The sequence below is a fragment of the Haliotis rufescens genome, unplaced genomic scaffold, assembly GCF_023055435.1.
Source record: "Haliotis rufescens isolate VD_foot unplaced genomic scaffold, xgHalRufe1.0.p SCAF_29, whole genome shotgun sequence".
Classification (NCBI taxonomy): Eukaryota; Metazoa; Mollusca; class Gastropoda; order Lepetellida; family Haliotidae; genus Haliotis; species Haliotis rufescens.
Genome location: NW_025963990.1, coordinates 443,024 through 465,641, shown reverse-complemented (window position 1 = coordinate 465,641; position 22,618 = coordinate 443,024). Strand labels below are relative to the sequence as shown.

At 44.2% G+C, this 22,618-nt stretch overlaps 1 protein-coding gene across 1 annotated transcript in view; it reads right to left on the bottom strand.

Annotated features, from left to right (window-relative positions):
- Nucleotides 1-1,086: 1,086 nt before the first annotated feature.
- Nucleotides 1,087-22,618, bottom strand: part of LOC124137739 (calmodulin-binding transcription activator 2-like) — a 32,928-nt gene continuing 11,396 nt past the window's right edge. The window contains exons 8-22 of the mRNA XM_048402711.1: nt 21,648-21,694; nt 19,160-20,320; nt 18,631-18,757; nt 17,846-17,980; nt 16,975-17,069; nt 15,042-15,226; nt 14,157-14,232; nt 12,623-13,343; nt 11,684-11,818; nt 10,960-11,197; nt 10,657-10,847; nt 9,947-10,095; nt 9,269-9,447; nt 8,982-9,044; nt 1,087-3,785 (exon numbers count right to left, since the gene is read on the bottom strand). Of these exons, the coding sequence (XP_048258668.1) occupies nt 3,689-3,785; nt 8,982-9,044; nt 9,269-9,447; nt 9,947-10,095; nt 10,657-10,847; nt 10,960-11,197; nt 11,684-11,818; nt 12,623-13,343; nt 14,157-14,232; nt 15,042-15,226; nt 16,975-17,069; nt 17,846-17,980; nt 18,631-18,757; nt 19,160-20,320; nt 21,648-21,694 (3,599 nt within the window). The 3' untranslated portion in view covers nt 1,087-3,688. The remainder of the gene's footprint in view (nt 3,786-8,981; nt 9,045-9,268; nt 9,448-9,946; nt 10,096-10,656; nt 10,848-10,959; nt 11,198-11,683; nt 11,819-12,622; nt 13,344-14,156; nt 14,233-15,041; nt 15,227-16,974; nt 17,070-17,845; nt 17,981-18,630; nt 18,758-19,159; nt 20,321-21,647; nt 21,695-22,618) is intronic.

The following is a 22,618-nucleotide window of genomic DNA, read 5'->3' as shown; positions in this document are numbered from 1 at the left end:
CACGTCCTCTCAGTTGCTTCAGCCAGCCAATCAGCTCCAAGCAGCTGATGAGCCCATGGGGGCAGTGTCACGTCTTCTCAGTTGCTTCAGCCAGCCAATCAGCTCCAAGCAGCTGATGAGCTCATGGGGGCAGTGTCACGTCCTCTCAGTTGCTTCAGCCAGCCAATCAGCTCCAAGCAGCTGATGAGCCCATGGGGGCAGTGTCACGTCCTCTCAGTTGCTTCAGCCAGCCAATCAACTCAGCTGATGAGCCCATGGGGGCAGTGTCACATCCTCTCAGTTGCTTCAGCCAGCCAATCAGCTCCAAGCAGCTGATGAGCCCACGGGGGCAGTGTCACGTCCTCTCAGTTGCCTCAGCCAGCCAATCAGCTCCAAGCAGCTGATGAGCCCATGGGGGCAGTGTCACATCCTCTCAGTTGCCTCAGCCAGCCAAACAGCTCCAAGCAGCTGATGAGCCCATGGGGGCAGTGTCACGTCCTCTCAGTTACTTCAGCCAGCAAATCAACTCCAAGCAGCTGATGAGCCCATGGGGGCAGTGTCACGTCCTCTCAGTTGCTTCAGCCAGCCAATCAGCTCCAAGCAGCTGATGAGCCCATGGGGGCAGTGTCACGTCCTCTCAGATGCCTCAGCCAGCCAAACAGCTCCAAGCAGCTGATGAGCTCATGGGGGCAGTGTCACGTCCTCTCAGTTGCCTCAGCCAGCCAATCAGCTCCAAGCAGCTGATGAGCCCATGGGGGCAGTGTCAGCACAGAAGCCAGAGCCTAGTGCTCCTTTAATGAATTTATGCTACTTAAGCATTTAATCATTGTACAAACAAAAGCAAATATGAAAACATAAAACATAACTGAGTTTCTAATCCAAATATTATAGGTTTGTTTTAAAACAGTTTTAGAAGCTCAGTCGTAACAGTTGCTATTTTCTTTTCCTGACATGCTCATAACACACATTGTGGCCATATATGTTGCGTGGTGATTCTTATATTCATGTGCAAAGATGACCTTAAAATATAAATATTTCAACATGCATATTTCTTTGCATTAACTAGAAATTGGGATTAAATTGGAATAATTTCAAAGTTTGACAACAACTGGCTGTACAGTTTAATTACAAACATAACGAGTCAGTAGCAAGGCTATTAACAGTTAAGTAACATGCAAGAAACATCTTTAATACCTAGGAACTGATGTCATCAACAAGTGGAGAAATGAAAGACCAGTTTAACAGCGTAAGTAGGACATGGGGAATTATCACAGAAACAGGAAATAGACAATGCTGAATGCAACATCATGATATGTCTGTGAGCCATCAACAGCTGACTTAACATGAGCGTTTCATCGGCTGTACAACCCAAATGTCTTCGGTTACCAACAGAGAACTGTATCAAACCTTGGTTCTAACCAGAAAAGGTTCCGGTTGGAACAAAGGCAACTATCTCCAGGGTTTGTTCGGCCTATTTGTTTCAATATGGCGCCACTCTTCCCAATCTTCTCTCATCATGGTTTGGGTTAATTATATCACGTCGATACCCACCAATGTCAGGAGCCACAAACAATCAACCATGTTTGACCTTGAAAAATCAAAAGGGCCATCTTGTGGATGTTGGTTAAGAACACTGCTCTGGTTAATACCACAGCTAGCAACACTCCAGTCGTAACTAGTGGACAGGACAGTAGGGTCAATGAAACACAGAGATGCCCAAGACGGACACGTGTTGTGCAATAGATAGGAAGTCAGAGGAGGAGGTAAGATCATGGCAATTGTCACCAACAGGATGCCACCTAAAGCAGTTTTCTCTTGAAGTCAAATCCTAATTAAACTACTAGGCTATTCAAAGGCTAGTTGTCAGCTGTGTTGTCTCAGGATTTCAAACTTCCATAGAACCTTACAATTTGACTTTTTCAGTGAGCCATTAGTACCTGTATTCTACCTCGTCCAATGGATTCCAATACTCTACTACTACAACACTGTGACATGCATGTCCTGATATCTTGACATTTGGACTGCTAATACAATGTTCTTCAGAAACATTTCCCAACAATATTTCGTTCACTGAATAAAGTTCTTAGGGGAATAATTTAGATACATTCTGTCTTGACAAAGTAGAGTTAATTAATGCCTTTATTTACTGTAAAGGCAATGTTTCGGTATTGTTCTTATACCGTTGTCATTGCAAACATCGCCTTTACAGTTAATAAAGAAGTTATCCATATGTTATCTCTACTTTGTCATCCGTCAACTTCAAAGTTATACCTATCAAACAGTTCATATTCTGTCTTGATGGAATTTCCCAAACAATCATTTCATAGAATTCTGTTCACCGATAATTTCATAAAATAATTATCAAATTATTTGGAACTAAGAAATATCTGGACTGAAATAATACCATTTGCTGAAACACACAAGCAGGAAAATATACCTTTTATGAATATGATATAGTTAATGTTTCTACATAACAATATTATGTCAAATCATATCTCATTGTTGCAGGTTTACCTGTCAACTTGTCAAACTGCTGAAATGTCATTTACCCACCACGCCCACTGATTCTCTGTTGAGGTAAACCACTTGTTGTTGAATACGTTGATGAGTCATCTCAAGTTGCGGAAACAATTGAGAACAGAGAGTAGTCCAGTGTTGAGCAGTGTCTGCGAGGTGCAGCTTGAAGAAACAATCACAGCAGGGGTAGAGAAGAGGGCGGGGCACCCTTGAGGAGAAGGCGGGGCCACTAGGCGGAGAGTCCAGTGGAGGATGGGCGTGTCCAGAGTCAATCAGCTGCACGTTTTCACCATTGGAAAATTGAAGACCTGTTCATATCAATGTGGCTCATGCTTGTCACTGATACATTGGCTGACAAACATGAACTTAAATGGCAGGATCTGTCACCATAGCTGCCAATTTTCCCAGTTTAGTATTTTCCAACAATCTTCTTTAACTGACAACAAAGCCAGACGATATGAATCGACTACAATACAATACAGCCATGTGATTCCGAAACTCAGTTCATAATTTTAAAGTTTGTTTCTATCTCGACTTAAGCAACTTTCAATAATACCGTGGAGTGTCTCAATTGAACAAATGCAACCCTATAAATATGATGATATACCAGTCGATAAACATGAAGCATTTATAGCTGACGGTGTAAGGCTAAATAATGACCCTCTCTTTATCAGTGTCTATGAAAATTGAAACCTTGTGATATTTTTATGTAGATTGGCATATTCTTAACAGGAATTAAGGACAAAAGTTGCAAATTCGTAACAAAAACATTAAAAAAATGGGACAGTTGGCAGCTATTTGTCACGAATCAAACCTGAAAGTCCACGACGAGCCATGACAAACTTGAAACAGCAAAGGGTTGAAACTGTGGGTATTTCACAGCAAGCCTATTTCCACAGCTTGTTCACAACGCCGGTGTCACACATACATAGGCTACACACCCTTTTACATCACGTCCCAACCCATACTGACGAGGCATGTCAAAGAACGACACGGCTCAACCTGACAACAACGACAGCTTGTTCCTTCACAAGTCCTCCGGAGGCCATTGCTACCTAAGCAGTTGAACACAGCGTGACATGGGCATTGTGGTTCAGACAGAGGTTGTCCTCCCGAGGGTGTCACCAAGATGAACAGCCATGCCCAGTCACAGATCCAGCAGTGGGTGGGCGTGTCTGTCCCTGACGGTGGCTCACCCATCCTCTTCTTCTGGGTAGGGGATATCTGGCTCAGCATCGACTGGTGGGGTTCCGTCTCTGGATGTGCTGCTTTGCTCGGGGGGTGGGGAGCTGCAATAGAGGTCGGAGATCAGTGGTTAATAAATGAACTTGATACTGACCAGTTGAACCTAGAAGGGTCTTGAACTAAAATTTGTATTACAAAATAATCACAATAACTTTTAAACAATAAATAAAAAAATATTATGACAAAGAGATAAGTGAATTTTATTTATGAATTATGTTTTTCAAAACACAATAACTGAGGTCTCTTCCAACATTTTCTAATAAATTCATATCAGGAGACGCCACACTGTTTTACGCCACACTGCCTTGTACCACGACACAATCTTAGCACTAGGACTATCACAACTCCCATACTCTAACACAGACTAACGACCACCATGGTGTTATGACTGAAATCTTAGCACTAAGACTATCCCAACTCCCATACTCTAACACAGACTTACGACCACCATGGTGTTATGACTGCAATCTTAGCACTAAGACTATCACAACTCCCATACTCTAACACAGACTTACGACCACCATGGTGTTATGACTGCAATCTTAGCACTAAGACTATCACAACTCCCATACTCTAACACAGACTTACGACCACCATGGTGTTATGACTGCAATCTTAGCACTAAGACTATCACAACTCCCATACTCTAACACAGACTTACGACCACCATGGTGTTATGACTGCAATCTTAGCACTAAGACTACCACAACTCCCATACTCTAACACAGACTTACGACCACCATGGTGTTATGACTGCAATCTTAGCACTAAGACTATCACAACTCCCATACTCTAACACAGACTTACGACCACCATGGTGTTATGACTGAAATCTTAGCACTAAGACTATCCCAACTCCCATACTTACGACCACCATGGTGTTATGACTGCAATCTTAGCACTAAGACTATCACAACTCCCATACTCTAACACAGACTTACGACCACCATGGTGTTATGACTGCAATCTTAGCACTAAGACTATCACAACTCCCATACTCTAACACAGACTTACGACCACCATGGTGTTATGACTGCAATCTTAGCACTAAGACTATCACAACTCCCATACTCTAACACAGACTTACGACCACCATGGTGTTATGACTGCAATCTTAGCACTAGGACTATCACAACTCCCATACTCTAACACAGATTTACGACCACCATGGTGTTATGACTGCCTTGTGGAAGAGGTCCAAGGCTGGAGCAGATACCCCAGTGGTTGATGACATGAAGACTCAAAATGAATACCCAAATAACAATTGCATGTCAAGCCAATCAGAAGCCCATTCAACAAAGTGATTTCAGCACTAAGGTGATCATAACTCCCGTCATTTAACATAAACTTGCCATAGATGTATCTTAAGTGATCTTAACGCTAAGGTGATCACAACTCCCACAGACTTAGTGACATTACTAAGGTCGCTGTATGACGATTGTAAGAAACTGATTCCTATTGTCACTGCCTCTTATGGGAGGTGAAATGGGGTTTAATGTCACATCAAAGATTATTGCACTTATGTTAAAATGTGCATGCACGTGTGTGTGTGTGTGTGTGTGTGTGTGTGTGTGTGTGTGTGTGTGTGTGTCTGCTTGTAATAGTCTGGACTAATGCTGATTTCATAGTGCTAGCCCACTGAGATACCATGCTACAGTTTAACAATATTACCCCAATCAGACACACAATACTGACTCCAAGCTGACCAGTCCTTGTCCCTTAATGCCAAGCGCAAGGCAGGGTAACAACAAGTACTTTTAATCTTTTAATGTATTTTGGTATGACACAACCGGAGATCGAACCCACGACCTTCCGCTCTCCGGGCAGACGCTCTACCATGAGACCAGGGAGGCAGTCTCTGCCTCTTATGACAGAGATGGAAAGAGGCAACTTACACAAAGATGGGGAACAAAGCATATGGGCAAAGTTGATGTGACTAAGCAAAAGAATCCACTATAAGCAATATGACATTCAGCTGACGTATGTAGAGTAGATTGTATAAGCAAAGGTGGTGCAGACAACTAACGTCACACTTGTGAAAAAATACATGACACAGAGAACAGGAAACACAGCATCATGGGTTTAGCATACAGGCCCACATTCCACCAAGCGATCATAGTGCTACAACTGTCGTAAGCTGATGTTAAAGCATGGGAGTTACAATCATCTTAGTGCTAAGATTGGTTTGTGTAACCTATCCCAGGGCTACATTCAACATAGTCATCTCAGCACTACGACCGCACAGCAAACTGCGGCGCCTTTAACGACTGGGGCCTCAACACTAAGTAAGTATAGTGAGTGAGTGAACTGAGGCCCAAAGCTGACTTGAGCAGTTTTTTAGTCACATCATCATCATCATCATGATGGTGCATCAGCTTAACGTTGGAAGAAGGCCGAAAGTGACACAGGTCATGAACGGAAGCCCTTTAGTGAATGTAGGAATCAAGGATATGGTACTGACAACCCAAGGATCATAATCTGATTATCACGGGTAAATCTGGGATTACAACACACAAGCCAAATCATCGAGCTTGTCCTCCCATCCACTAAATCCACTCTGACGACCAGCATCGGTTGCTGGGGCCCTATTCTAACCCGGAATCTTTACAAGTTACTGGGGTACTGTTAGTAGAAGGAGAAGGAGATCACACAATTGGGATCCGATGACATGCATCAACCAAGTCAGCGAGTCTGACCACCCGATCCCGTTATTCGACTCTTACAACAAGCATAGATTGCTAAAGACCTATTCTCTACCCAGATCTTCACGAGGATGTAATATTAGTAGAAGGCTACAGAGATCTACACTAGGAGAAAGGCATGAAACAAGCCAGGCTACATGTTATATATGCAGGATGTACCTTCATCTCATTAGCATTGACACAATGGTTGGATCTCTGAAAGCACCAATCACAGCATGCCAGAATCACAAGACAACAAGCAGAAATCACATTCTAGAGTCAGTCACAGCATACAATTTAGTTCTAAACAAAATCAAATGCAGAGATGCCACCCAGAAATTGAAGAAATTCGGAGTACCTGGGACAACTGGGGTGTGAAATAAACTGTTACGCTTGGATGATTTCAACATCTTTTGTATTGCATTTATCACCCAAACCCAAGTTAAAACTGGTGATTATGTGTGATTATAACATGGTTGTATATGTGACAATGCAGTGAGGTCAATAACCAGGCTAAATCACTGGTTGTTTTGTCTTACAAAATTTGTAATAAAGGTCACTTGGGAGTATTGGCAGAATTTGGTCAAAAACATCCTAAAGAATCCATCGAAATCATAATGGATGGCATCTCTGGTAACGTGTCAAGGCTCACAAGTGCAGGTGAGACTGTTAATGTACAAGACTGTACCACTAACACAGGACACTCATTCAGTGGATCACAGCATCTCTGGTAACGTGTCAAGGCTCACAAGTGCAGGTGAGACTGTTAATGTACAAGACTGTTAATGTACAAGACTGTATCACTAACACAGGACACTCATTCAGTGGATCACAGCATCTCTGGTAACGTGTCTAGGCTCACAAGTGCAGGTGAGACTGTTAATGTACAAGACTGTATCACTAACACAGGACACTCATTCAGTGGATCACAGCATCTCTGGTAACGTGTCAAGGCTCACAAGTGCAGGTGAGACTGTTAATGTACAAGACTGTATCACTAACACAGGACACTCATTCAGTTGATCACAGCATCTCTGGTAACGTGTCAAGGCTCACAAGTGCAGGTGAGACTGTTAAGAATCTAGAAGGTGCACTCCCTTAACTGAACAGACCACTACAAAGAACAAACAATCATTACAATTATTGTTCAAGGGTTCAAATGCTGATTGATGGATTTTCTAAAAAGGCCAAAACATACTATTCTACATTTCCTGAGACAGGTTCTTAAGGACTTCAATGTTGAATGTTTGGAATAGACCCGGAAGACAGGCCAATCATGTGTGAATTCTACAAGGCCTTGATGTCACTTTCTCCAAACACTGATTACAAAACGTATGTCTGAAAGCATTTATTTGTATTTTCATACCCTTCGTCCCAACCAACAGCTTGAGCAAGTAGGATTAAGAACTGGAGCCAAAAGGTTTAAGAGTTACCTGATTCCTCCATCTAATTATGGCTTTAATTCGAACTTTCTTTTAATTTTATTTTGACCACTGACCCATGGTTTGAAGGAATAAAATCTGAAAGAAATGTCCGACTTGGTTATATTTCACACATCAAACAGAGAAAACTTACAACATACTGGTCCTAGCAAACATTCTGGGGTACATTATGTTGAAATGCTCAGGAAAGGTTTTAGCTGTGCAACAGACTACCATGTCTAAGACAATATTTATGACACAGTATGCACCGAAAATAAAGGCAGGAAATTACAGAGCACAATACAGTTCACAAAACCACATCAAACTGTGACGACGGTGAAATGCACACCCATCAATAGCAGGCATCAATGAATGACAGCTTGGCACACCAGTTACCTACCCTAATTGCATGCACAAGCTGCCATATATCTCTGTTAGCATGAAGTGAAGAAAACAGATACATTGTAGAACATGGTTAAATTCAAACAGGACTTTAGGTTCAGATTTCAATTGGTTATAATCCTTTTGACACCAGATTTCAAATTCAAAGATGTCCCTACACAAGATCATATTACAATGTACAACAGTGCAAATCAATGTAACACATAACGGCAAGCAGTTGTGTCCTGTAGAACTTCAATCAGTTCAACTTATTTATGTTTGGCTCTGATCACTTCGACATTCAGTTGCCATGAGAACCAATTGTGTTTATTTTGTTAGCCTGGGGTACTTCCTACTAAAGTAAGGTTCCAACTACCGTATTCACCATAGTAAGCCCCTGACCAACTTCTAGACCTATCTGTTAGTAAGCTTTACAAGCACCCCAAGAAGACCAAAAGTGACAGTGCCTATTTTCTGGTGTATATGACATGATACCCAACAGAGAACAGCAGCTCAGAAGGGCTTTATAATTACAATGGGATTATTATTGACAAAGATTTAGTTTCATCAACATTTGAACTACTGCTCGATCTCAGTAACCTTTTGTGTTGTCTTACTAAGCACCCATCACCTTTGTCCATTTTCTAAGCACCACGGAGCTCATTACGGGGAATACATTAGGTTCCAAGGGTATGTTATGTCAGTAAAGGGTGCACTCCATTCCCATGCCCGGCATGGGTTGACGTAAACAACCTACCTATCTGCTGCATCAGCGGACAACTGTCGACCCTCCTTCTCCGTCTTCCTCTGATAGTGAGACCTGAAACAAGGCACAGCAGCATGGTAGTAGTAGTAATAATAATAATAATAATAATAAGATCCTGGCATGCCAAGGGACACAACTTTTCACAGGACCTTAGACCACTGGGCTACCATAACAATCTGGGCTTCAAACCATGACCAGCAGATCCTGGCATGCCAAGGGACACAACTTTTCACAGGACCTTAGACCACTGGGCCACCATACTGGAGGTGAAGACACACCTGTATCTCTGCTGGATGATCACGGACTGGTTGCGGCCCTTCTTCAGTCTCTCCGGTCCTTGTCGCTGCAGGCCAGCCGCAGGGTCTCGGTTCTTCTTGAGACGTTTCTGTGCGTAGTAACTCCGGAACTGATTCTGGATCAACACTGCTGCCTGGGTCATCTTCTTGAAGTATGCATACTGAAATATACAGAGTGTGTGAGTGGGTGAGTTGGGTTTAACGCTGCTTTGTGCAGTATTTTAGTTGTATCACTGAAAGTATGCCTAACATGGCAGAAAAAATCAAACCACGTAGGCGGTCTCCGGGCAGAAGCTCTATCCACTAGACCACGTAGGCAGTCTCCGGGCAGATGCTCTATCCACTAGACCACATAGGCAGTCTCCGGGCAGATGCTCTATCCACTAGACCATGTAGGCAGTCTCCGGGCAGATGCTCTATCCTATAGACCACTCAGGCAGTCTTCGGGCAGATCCTCTATCCACTAGACCACATAGGCAGTCTCCGGGCAGATGCTCGATCCACTAGACCATGTCATCAGTCCTTACCAACATGAAAGAGTGTCAGATAACTTTCTAACAGTATTTGTATTGCCTCTGATGCAGGAGTGATAACTAGAACTGACAAATTCACCGAAGGTTCATGGCAGAGCAATACTTTGTGCCAGGAGTCCGCCAGTACCTGTTTGTATCGCCGATAGTAGCTCTGGATCAAGATGGCGGCTTCTATCTCCTTCTGTCGCTGCTGCTGCAGTTGTTGTTTATCCCGATACAGCCGATACGCATTCTGGATCACCTTGGCAGCCTCGTACAGCTTTCTCTGTTCCTGATCTGAATAGAGAGAAGGATACTTATGAAGTGGTAGAAGAAGATTATTGTTAAATAATTCCAGCCTTATCAGTGCGATCTCTTGACAACCAAGTCTGAATGACTAAGTCAGTGGTTGATAATAGGATCATTATATATTCAGGGTACATCGTAACCACCCAATCATAATATGGAACTACTCTATCCTGGAATCTCTACAGAAAGACAAACAGTTTCAGTTTCATGTTGTTTAACACTGCACTCAGCAATATTCCAGCCATAAGACTGCGGTCTGTAAATAATCATGTCTGGACCAGACAATCCAGTGATTGACATGAACATCGATCCAGGCAATTGGGATCGATGACATGCATCAACCAAGTCAGCGAGCCTGACCACCTGATCACGTTAGTCGCCTCTTACGACAAGCATAGTCGCCTTTCACAGCAAGCATGGGTTGCTGAAGACCTATTCTACCCCGGATCTTCACGGGTCAGAAAGACAAACATGGGAGGCTGTGGACCTTCTCTGTCCTGGAATCTCCACAGGGGTTGGCAACCGTGTATAGGGAAGTGTGGACCCTACCTGAGAGTGTGAGTTGGGAAAAGTCCTTCTCCATGTACGTGGCTGGCGCGTTGAAGTACTCGGTGAAGTCAGCAGTGGTGGGGGGCGGGGAGTCCAGAGTGAAACTGTAGGAACTGTAGGGGCTGTAGGGGCTGGGCAGACAGGTAGAGTCCGGGCTCAGGGACGAGGCAGGGGTGCCCAGGTCTGTGTACCTGCAATACAAAAGTCGGGAATACAGTGATGGGAGTTTTAGGTTGCTTTGTCATCATTCAAGTCATATCCAGTCCATGTATCATGATGTATCTGGCCTACAAAAGTGTATACCTGTACTCATCAAAGGCCAGACTATCTGTCATGGGTGTTGAGATTCCAGAATCATCCCCGAAGGATGAGGTGGGAGGTGAGCCTTGAGACGGGGCCGAGCTGTAGGACTCACTCCGAGCTCGACTGCTCACTCCACACTCTTCCTCCTTGGCAGGAGACAGCTTGATACGCTCCGGCATGGCTGCGATGATCTGGTTGGCGAGGGTTACCATTTGGTTCTTGCCTTCATGATCCCCACCTGGAACAATTTGGTACAGAATTTGTATAACGCCACACTCAGCAATACTCCAGGTATATGTATTTGTGTGTTTTTAGCCAGAAGTTTTTACATTTGGAAACAAAGGCTTTAGCCTATACTCAACAACACCTACAAATATGAAAACAAATGATGTTTATCTTCTAATTATCACATCTCAAACTAGTTCAGCTAATACTGAGTGAGTTTAACACTGCTTTGACAGCATTTCAGTCATATCACAGCGTGTCAGCTTGATGTGGGAGGGAGCCCCAGGTGACAAAGGTCATAGATGTTGACCACGTCGGTGAAACCCAGGAGCATTGTTAAGGTGCTGACAAACCCAGAAACATAATAGGGCAAACCGGGATTCAAACCCACAACAGAGTTAAGCTTAAACAATACAGTCTTCCTTTAATGCGTAACATTTTTAGATTCAAAAGCAACTCATTAAAGCATGGTGTTTATGTGTGTGTTATGGTGTCTAACCTTCACCAGATGCTACAGCAGCGGCGGCGGCAGCAGCAGCAGCAGCAACAGCTGCCTTGTGTTCCGCCTCCTCGTCAGATGAGATCTTTTCTACATCAATGAAAGGGCTGTCACTCCGCACCGATGATACCTCATCTACAGAGGTACGGAGCTTGCATTATAGACATTACTCCTACAGACACTCAACACTGATTACACGACTAAAGAGCAGATCAAATTGCAAATTCAAACATGGCAAATGAAACATTCATCCACAAGAAATGTTAAGAATCAATGAGGTTGGTTGGTTGGTTTGTTGTTTAACGCTGCACTCAGCAATATTCCAGCGTTATGACGAGAGTCTGTAAATAATCGAGTCTGGACCAGACAATCCAGTGATTGACAACATGAGGAATCAATGAAGGACATGCAGAGAAACAGGCTGATGGGTCTCTTCCATGTACAACATGTTTCATCAGCTCTTGCTGAAATAATAGTAGATATATTTATACTATAACCATGACATGTATCATTGAAAATCACCAATACAAACTTCCAAGACCTTTTTGAGGCCTTGTTTAAGGTATTGTTGAAATGACACACAAATTCGATCATTATCAAGCTTTTAAATCCTGTTACCTCCATAAGATCCGGGTTAGAAATGGTCTTCAGCAACCAATGTTTGTGGACAGAAGCGACCGACAGAATCAGACTTGCTGACTTGGTTGATGCACGTCCTCATATCCCAACTGCATTGATTGAAGTTCATTATGTCAATCACTGGTGTGTCTGGTCCAATGATTACTTACAGACCACCGCCATATGGCTGGTATATTGCTGAGTGAGGCATTAAACAACAAACAGAAAAACAAAAACTGGCAAAATCATGATCCCTGGTTAATTTTCAAGCTGATCAATATCTGCAACATTGCAACACTGTCATACTCCTATTCAACTGACCTGTGTCCATCTGCATGAGGAGACCATCCGTCTCCTTCCCAGACTCCGTCGCTATGGTGTTGAGCAAAGACTCGGTCTGCATGAGAATATCTGGCGATGCCAGATCACGTTGAGCAACTGGTAGCAAGGCAGAGTCCGTCACTGCACTGATTGGATGATCACCAACCAATGACAGGTGTGGCTCAGAATTGGCCTCCCGAATTGGCTTCTGAAAAGCGTCATGTTGGGGCGAGGTCTGGTCGTTTGTTGCCCCACTCGGCAATATATCCACCGAATAGCGTTTGCTAAGTTGGCGATGACAGGTGCCAATGACTTGTTCACTGAGTCGCCGGACGAGCTTGGAATCCCCTGGGTAGGGAGGGGGAGGAGGTATGTCGATGTGAAGGTTTTCCTGCTTCTCATCACAAATGTTTTTGTGAGAACTGGGGAATATATGGCAAGGAGTTGGTGACAGGTCACACGCAGTGATAGAGTCCGAGGTTGTGAAAGAAGAAGTTGCGCCAGCAAATGATGCTGTGGATGTGCATGGGGGGAAAGGGGGCGGGGCTTGCAGACGAGCTTGCTCCAACTGCTCGATTTGATTGGCAAGGTTGTGATGTCCCTTGCTTCGGGCAACGGTGAGCGGGAGACGTCCATCCTTGTTACAGATGCTGAGTGGCCCCGTGTTGATATGATACAGCGTCAGTGAAGCATCAATATTTCCTCTTGCACATGCCCACATCTGAAACAGACCAGTGTGAAGGTAAGCAAGAAATTAAAGTGGTTTAGGTCCCGTTCCACAAAGCGATCTTAGCACTCAGGTGATCGTACCTCCCATACAGGCTTACGACAGTTGCAGAGCTAAGATTGTTGGTGGCAAAGCCATCATCTTAAAGTTTAAAGACTGTAGGATTCCTACACTGATTACAGAAGACAACTGAAACATTCCACCCTCCCGTCATTCATTTCAACAAACTACCAGTGAGTACATCTATATGGTCAGCCATGTATCAATACCCTGATTACAACTTGCAAAGTACCATCAAACTTTAGCAGACAAGCTGAGGCCCAAAGCATTCAACACTGACATCAGGAACAAACTAAGCTATGTGAGATTGCCTTGCCAAACAACTCCCACATCTGGTAGCCTTTCACAATCGTAAGTAATCGTAGGTACACTTGTATCTTTAGAACTGTGAGTGAGTATGGTTTTATGCCGCTTTTAGCAATATTTCAGCAATATCACGGCGGGGGACACCAGAAATGGGCTTCTAACATTGTACCCATGTGAGGAATGGAATCAGGGCCTTCGGGTTGACGAGCGAACACTCTAACCACGACCTATAACTAAATCAACATGAACTGGGAAAGTTTGTATTCTCATTCGGGAATGTTTACAGTTGCCGCCAACTTGGTGCCAGATATCGACCTGTGAGCAGGTCTAGATCAATGATCAAGATAATGCTGCAGTAATCAGTTTCTTTGTTCATTGTGAGCAGGTCTAGATCAATTCCTGCCTATGATCAAGATAATGCTGCAGTAATTAGCTTCTCACCAATGGTGTACAGGCATGGTTGTCCACACTGTGAGCATCAACTTCATATTCTAAAACTAAATTAGAGATGTCAGATCTGTCAAAGAAAGAGAAAACAGTATTATCACTCTTCAATCTATCAATCAATCAATCAATCAATCAATCAACCCTTGTGGGGCCCTGGGTAAGAATAGGTCCCCAGCACATCATCATCATCAGCGGCAGCAGCAGCAGCAGCAGCAACAGCAGCAGAGGCTCCTAAGAGGCTCCCCAACTTTCTTTGGGTGTTCAGGCTCAGTGACCTGGTTGATTGCATGTCGTTGTTCACCAAAGACATGGGTGTTGCTCATAATATCAACCACCAGTTTGTCTGGCCCAGACTTAATCAGTCGCAGGCAACAACGACATAGCTGGACATTGTTCACAGCAGCATCAAACATCACAGAACCAAGGACACATAAAACAGCAATGTTCTCACTATATCATGGCAGTCTGAGAATATTCGTGTATTGGCCCAGCTTACCAGAGGCCAGTAGCACAACCAACAACCCACAGCATCGGGTTATGATAGAACACAATCAGTCAGCTCACACGCTGTAACTACCAGACCCTCATTTAAGTCGTCTCTTACAACAAGGAAGGGTACGAGGCACCCATTATTTTTCGGAATTATGTTCTGGGGACTTTCAAAGAACCAATTCTAAATACATGTTTGTTATTTTCATTCAACTATTCAATCTCCCTGTTGGAAATTAAGCATGGAAGAAAAGGGGTCCCAGTCATAACTACTGCCAAGTTAAAGCTTTAAGGAGAAGAGCCAGGATTCAAACACTATGGAAGCAAACCTCAAGGAAACCAGGGCTCCCATTAATTTCCAACCCTGATTCCTGTACTGGTGCTACCCACCTCCACCTAACAAGTGAGCTGATGAGTTTGGCGTAGCCAAGGGCCGCCGCAAGATGAAGTAAAGTCAGTCCACCATGGCCAGCCTTGGGGTAAGTCTCCAGTTTCTGCCAGGGTCGACCAGCCAGGTGCTCCACATACTGCACAAGACGACACTCGGTGTTCTCATGGTCAACATTCAGGGCATGCTGGAATAGTGCACAACAAACAAAGTCACAACACTCGTCTCACTCCGGGACAGATTCTCGTTTCAAACTTGTATCTACATTTATTCTGATACTGTTAAATAGCTGTGTGAAGAAAGGATTGAACTTGTTCCCATCTTAAAGGGAGCCAAGGCTCGAGACAATGGTCAGTCCCAGCAAACTCAATTAAGTTCAGGATAAACTGTTGTAGGGCTGGGATGATACACAACTGTGTGATCAAATACATACCACGATACTTTGCTCAGGATCCGATATATACCATGATACTTTGCTCACGATTCGATATATACCACAATACCTTGCTCACGATCCGATACATACCACAATACCTTGCTCACAATCTGATACATACTACGATACTTTGCTCTCGATCCGATACATACCACGATACTTTGCTCTCGATCCGATACATACCACGATACTTTGCTCACGATCCGATATATACCACAATACCTTGCTCACGATTCGATACATACAACGATACTTTGCTCACGATCCGATATATACCACAATACCTTGCTCACGATCCGATACATACCACGATACTTTGCTCTCAATCCGATACATACCACGATACTTTGCTCACGATCCGATATATACCACAATACCTTGCTCACAATCCGATACATACCACGATGCTTTGCTCACGATCCGATATATACCACAATACCTCGCTCACGATCCAATACATACCACGATACTTTGCTCACGATCCAATACATACCACGATACTTTGCTCACGATCCAATACATACCATGATACTTTGCTCTCGATCCGATACATACCATGATACTTTGCTCACGATCCGATACATACCACGATACTTTGTTCACGATCCGATACATACCACGATACTTTGCTCACGATCCAATACATACCATGATACTTTGCTCACGATCCGATACATACAACAATACTTTGCTCACGATCCAATACATACCATGATACTTTGCTCACGATCTGATACATACCACGATACTTTGCTCACGATCCGATACATACCATGATACTTTGCTCACGATCTGATACATACCATGATACTTTGCTCTCGATCCCATACATACCATGATACTTTGCTCACGATCTGATACATACCATGATACTTTGCTCACGATCCGATACATACCATGATACTTTGCTCACGATCCGATACATACCACGATACTTGCATGCACTCTCATCTATCATGCTTAAGCCATCTCTTTCAAAGAGTGGAAGGCCAAATACCTGGCACACTGATGATTTACAGTTGGCAGTGTCATAGACAGGGTTTGTCAGGGAAAGCTCACCTGCTTGTCAAGGAAAGCTCACCTGCTTGTCAAGAAAAGCTCACCTGTTTCTCAAGGAAAGCTCACCTGCTTGTCAAGAAAAGCTCACCTGTTTGTCAAGGAAAGCTCACCTGTTTGTCAAGGAAAGCTCAACTGCTTGTCAAGAAAAGCTCACCTGTTTCTCAAGGAAAGCTCACCTGTTTCTCAAGGAAAGCTCACCTGTTTGTCAAGGAAAGCTCACCTGCTTGTCAAGAAAAGCTCACCTGTTTCTCAAGAAAAGCTCACCTGTTTCTCAAGGAAAGCTCACCTGGTTGTCAAGGAAAGCTCACCTGTTTCTCAAGGAAAGCTCACCTGTTTCTCAAGAAAAGCTCAACTGCTTGTCAAGGAAAGCTCACCTGTTTCTCAAGGAAAGCTCACCTGCTTGTCAAGGAAAGCTCACCCGTTTGTCAAGGAAAGCTCACCTGCTTGTCAAGGAAAGTTGTGTTCTTGTCAGCTGGCATGAGCCTCTTCTCCAGTTGTTCCAACCTCTCCACCAGCAGCAGTTTCATCTCCGTCGCTGAAACAAAAACATAGCAAACATTTACACACTTCTACACATGTACCGAGATTGTGAGGCAATACGCGATGTTGCAGCAGTATCATAATGGCACACAAACAGCGAGTGGGTTGGGTTTAATGCCACTTTCTAGTTACTGGTATTCAGTTTCTTCAAAGATGCCAGGGGGCGCTGGGGTAGCCTAGTGGTTAAAGTGTTGCTCGTCACACTAAGACCCAGGTTTGATTCCCCACATGAAGCCCATTTCTGGTGTCCCCCGATGGAATATTGCTGGAAGCGGTGTCAAACCCAACTCACTCACTCACTCAAAGGCCAAAGTGAGGCAGGTCACAGACACAAGGCATTAGTGGAACACCGTGAGCACAGGCAGAATAATTTGGCTGAATCTAGGACTGGAACCTTGAATCAGCTGAGGGGACACAACTCTGCAAACTGAGTGAGTTAGTTGGAGTTTACACCACAACTGGCACTATTCCAGCAATATAAGGGCGATATCAGCAATGGGTTGGACACATTGTACCAAGCTGGGGAACAGACCTTGGGCTTCTGATTACTGAGCAAACGCTTTAAAGCAGCCCTTTATTGCCACATTGCAAACTGAACTGTGACACCTTCGACAAATGAACCACCCATGTTCCAAAATCAGTGTTCAAAACAAAAGGGGGGCCTCTGGTACTTGAATCTTTTGACTTCTAATATGAGGAAAATCAAAAGTCCCCTTGACTGTCAAGCTTAATTTCCAACACTGCAAAATATACCGAGGTACAACTACTCACAATCCATTGAGAACCATTCGTTGTGAGCTGACTGCGTGCTGTGCTTCTCCCGAGCCTTGTACTCGAACACCTCACTGTTGGAGATGACAAACCCATCATTGGCCACCTGCAGCGTTACCAGGCCGGCGTCATGTGCTGCAAGACATCAGCATCATATGACATCAACGTTCCATGCAATTAGGGTATATTAACACGCAAACAACCAATTCACTGAGTCTGTCCACCTGCAGCGTCACCAGGCCGGCGTCATGTGCTGCAAGACATCAGTATCATATGACATCAACGTTCCACGCAATCAGGGTATATTAACATTCAATCAACCAATTCACTGAGTCTGTCCACCTGCAGTGTCACCAGGCCGGCGTCATGTGCTGCAAGACATCAGCATCATATGACATCAACGTTCCATGCAATTAGGGTATATTAACACGCAAACAACCAATTCACTGAGTCTGTCCACCTGCAGCGTCACCAGGCCGGCGTCATGTGCTGCAAGACATCAGCATCATATGACATCAACGTTCCATGCAATTAGGGTATATTAACACGTAAACAACCAATTCACTGAGTCTGGCCACCTTTGATCCAAGATGCCTCTTACGACCAGCATAACAATCAAGTCTGGGCCCACAATCCACTGATTGATATCATCATCAACAATCCATGCCATTGTGGTACGATGACATGCATCTACCAAGTCAACAAGTCTGACCATCCAAGTCACCTCTGGCAACCAGCATAGGTTGCTGGAGACCCATCCTAACCCGGAAGTGTGAGATACTGACCTGGAGTGAAGCACCGGAGAACCCCTGCCTGTACAAGTGTAGCAGGCACCGTCTTACTGTTGAACACAACAGAGTAGGACGTGGACGTGGAGAACCATGGGCCTGTCACCAGGATCTTTGTGCCACCCTTCCAACATACAACAACACTCAATAACATCTCATCAGTCACTGCCAACACTATCACAGGCATGTCAACCCTAATCATGCTGATTATTGATGATAAATAATTTAACAACATTTTGGAGGTACAGTAAAATATGTTTATAACGAACACGGTTATAATCAACTAAAATCAGTGGCCCCTTTGAGTTTGTTATAACCGTCGTTTACTGTACACCTCACAGCTACCTCAATGTACTTGCTCTCAAATCATAAACTAGAACACATCCCGATAAGATTACTCAGAAGTGGATTTATCATATCTGTCAGCGAGTGAGTTTGGTTTTTACACCGCTTGGAACAGTATTTCAATATTATCACAGAGAGTCAGCTTGGTTTGGGTGGAAATGTGAAACTCTATGCCCCTCACATCTGTGTAGCACCAGTCAGGGGAGAAGTCTGTGATGACGCCCTGAGAGAAGCTGCTGTCTGTGTCAGTCTGTGAGTGAGTGTTGTCTGCTGTCTGCGTGTCTGACGTAGCAGACGTCGATGTTGAAGATTGATGCGACTCTGCCCGTTGCTGCTGTGATTGTTGAGCTTGTTGGTTGCTGAGGCAGTTAGCACAATTGATGAGCGGGACAGAAGTCGGCATTCCGCCACTTGACGTCCCGAGACTTGCATTTGTGTCGGGCAAATCAGGACAGTCATAAAGTTCGGGCAAGTCGAGAAGATAATCAAGATTGAGATCAGTACTGGGAAATGAGGAAAAGCTGCCATCAAGAGTATCACAATTATCAGTCCCCGAATTATCTTTCACTAGTGTTCCCACAGTGTGCGAGCAGTCCCCGCGAATGAGCGAGTCTAATGTATTGTGGAGATTTCGCTGAGTATCTGAGATTGTAGCTGACATTTGATCGAGAAAAAGATCCTTCGAATCCTGCTGGGTGCCTGCCAGCTCCAACAGAGCATCACTTGCAATATTCATCGGAACGGGAGACTTTCTGTTCGAGTCATGCGCATGGAGATTGTGAATATGTTGTGACAATTTATCATCCTGCTTGACACCAGCAAGCACTTGGGGAATGGTTTGGAGTATCTGAGGCTGAGGGAAACGGCCCTGCGTGTCCAGGGTTGCCGCGGTGATGGTGTGAATGGGCGTGGTGAGAGAGTTGTTGATGATGGAGATGGGTGATGTGTTATGTCCGCTGACAAAGATCAGACCATTACTGCCGTGGAGACTTGCTAGGTTTAGAATGAGAGGAGCAGGAGCTGCAGCTGTGTGGTTCAAGTCTTGAGTGGAGTTGGACGAGGGGGCCGTAGTGGGCGTGATCACCACCTGGCTGGTGTGAAGCTCGGGAGTGGGTGGGGCTACCGACTGGGTGGCGCTGCGTTGGGTGTGGCGCTGCAACATGGACACTAGGCGATTGTGTGCCAGGCTGGCTGTGTTAGGAGGTGATGAGTCCTTGGTGCATTTGGAATGAGGAAAGTTTTTGTCACAGGAAGGAGTGCATTTGTGGGGTTTGGCTTTGCCTGATTTGTCCTGCCGAAGGTTAATCAACTGTTGAACAAAGTCTTCAATTGTTTCTTCAACCTGCAAGAAAAGGAACAATATTGTAACCGTGCAACAAAACCTTTTCTAGGAATATCAACCCTTAGTGATACCCCGAGTCAGTTAACACAACGTCAACACAACAATAGTGATTAGACGTCAGTTTGTTACTGGCAAACTGAATATCTGACTAGTTCTTGTTTCATCCCCTTAATGCCGACTGCCAGGCAGGGTAACAACAAGTACCATCTCAAGTACACTCAGATACAGCATACTGACTCTAAGCCCACCAGTCCTTGTTTCATTTCTGTAATACCGAGTGCTAGGCAAGGAAACAACAAGTACCATCTCAAGTACACTCAGATACAGCATACTGACTCTGAGCCCACCAGTCCTTGTTTCATTTCTGTAATACCGAGTGCTAGGCAAGGAAACAACAAGTACCATCTCAAGTACACTCAGATACAGCATACTGACTCTAAGCCCACCAGTCCTTGTTTCATTTCTGTAATACCGAGTGCTAGGCAAGGAAACAACAAGTACCATCTCAAGTACACTCAGATACAGCATACTGACTCTGAGCCCACCAGTTCTTGTTTCATTTCTTTGATGCCGAGTGCCAGGCAGGGTAACAACAAGTACCATCTCAAGTACACTCAGATACAGCATACTGACTCTGAGCCCACCAGTCCTTGTTTCATTCCTTTGATACCGAGTGCCAGGCAGGGTAACACTCTGGTAACACTCTGGTAACACTTTTGGTAAAACGTGGCCAGAACCTTCTCCTCTCTTTGCAGGTGCTCCATCCACTACACCACAGAGGAAGTGCACAGTGAGTGGTAAAGTCGTAGACTGGAGCTTAGGGAGAATCACTCAGTTGGGTTCAACATCTCGTTCAACTGTATTTCAGTTATATTACGGCTTGTCACCTTAATGTGGGAGGAAAACCCAAAGTGATGCAGGTCTTAGTGAATATGGTATTACGCCGCGTTTAGCAATATTCCAGCACTATCACGACGATGGGCTTCACACATTGTACACATGTCGGGAATCGAACCTGGGTCTTCGGTGTGACGAGCGAATGCTTTAACCACTAGACTCCCCGGCCGCCCCGATGCAGCTCTTAGATGTTCACCACTTTAGTGAAAGCTATAAACGTGTGGACAAACCTAGAAACATAATCAGAGTGAATCCAGGATTCAAACCAACGATCATAGGTTCCTGGCAACCCTAAGGGACGCAACTCTGCATGGTATATTTAGTGCCTTGGACTACTGGACCACCCATGCCTGTGATGTTAATCAGTATTTCTGGGAATCAGTCAAGTCCTGACAGTAATTACTCTCGTCATCAAGATGAATGATCTCACCATGTGTTCTTGCTCAGGACCAAGATCCACTCTCCTGCCACACGCCACTACAAGAGACACAGTTACAGCTTCATTTCAAGGAGTATGACTGTTGTTACTACAATATCAACATCTATACAAGGAATACAACAATGTCTTAAGCTTTTAATTCTTTCTGTCAGTTTCTGACATCAACAATTGAACTCATGTAAGCTTTCAACATCAGACAATGTCTGACATTGTGTCACCAGTGGGTTGCATATTAACTGCCCAAATTATCTCCCTTAGTATCTCCCAGTTTCACAAAGATTGGAATGGTTCCTGGGATACAGGTATTTTGTCTTCTAATTCTTTTAGTATTATGACGTAGCATTCATAGAATATGTAACAGAATTTGTAACTATGTTTATTGGCATATACGCTAGGCGTCGTGCCTCAGTTTGGATCTTACCCTATATAAAACAAGTTGTTTTTCAGTGTCTTGCAATGAACACACAAATAAACAATACACTCTTTCACTGCTTCAAAACATAGTCCAGGGTAATTAACTAATCTTTGTTTCTACTAGTCTGTACAAATGATCTGCTTTACAATTGCCATAGTGAGTGAGTGAGTGAGTTTGGTTTTACGCCGCTTTTAGCAATATTCCAGCAATATCACGGCGGGGGACACCACAAATTGGCTTCACACATTGTACCCATGTCAGGATTCGAACCCGGGTCTTCGGTGTGACGAGAGAACGCTTTAAACAATAGGCTACCCGACCGCCCCACAATTGCCATGGTAACCACGGCAGTCAACGATAGGAAATGAGTCCTTCCTGAAGTTTATCAGTCTTGGACTAAGAGATAACATTTCAATTAGAATTGCTCTTCAGCAACCCAGATTAACAGGTGCTCCGACTCGCTGACTTGCTTGATTCATGTCACCATATCCCAAATGCTTAGATTGATGCTCATGATGTCAAACACTGGATTGTCTGGTCCAGATTC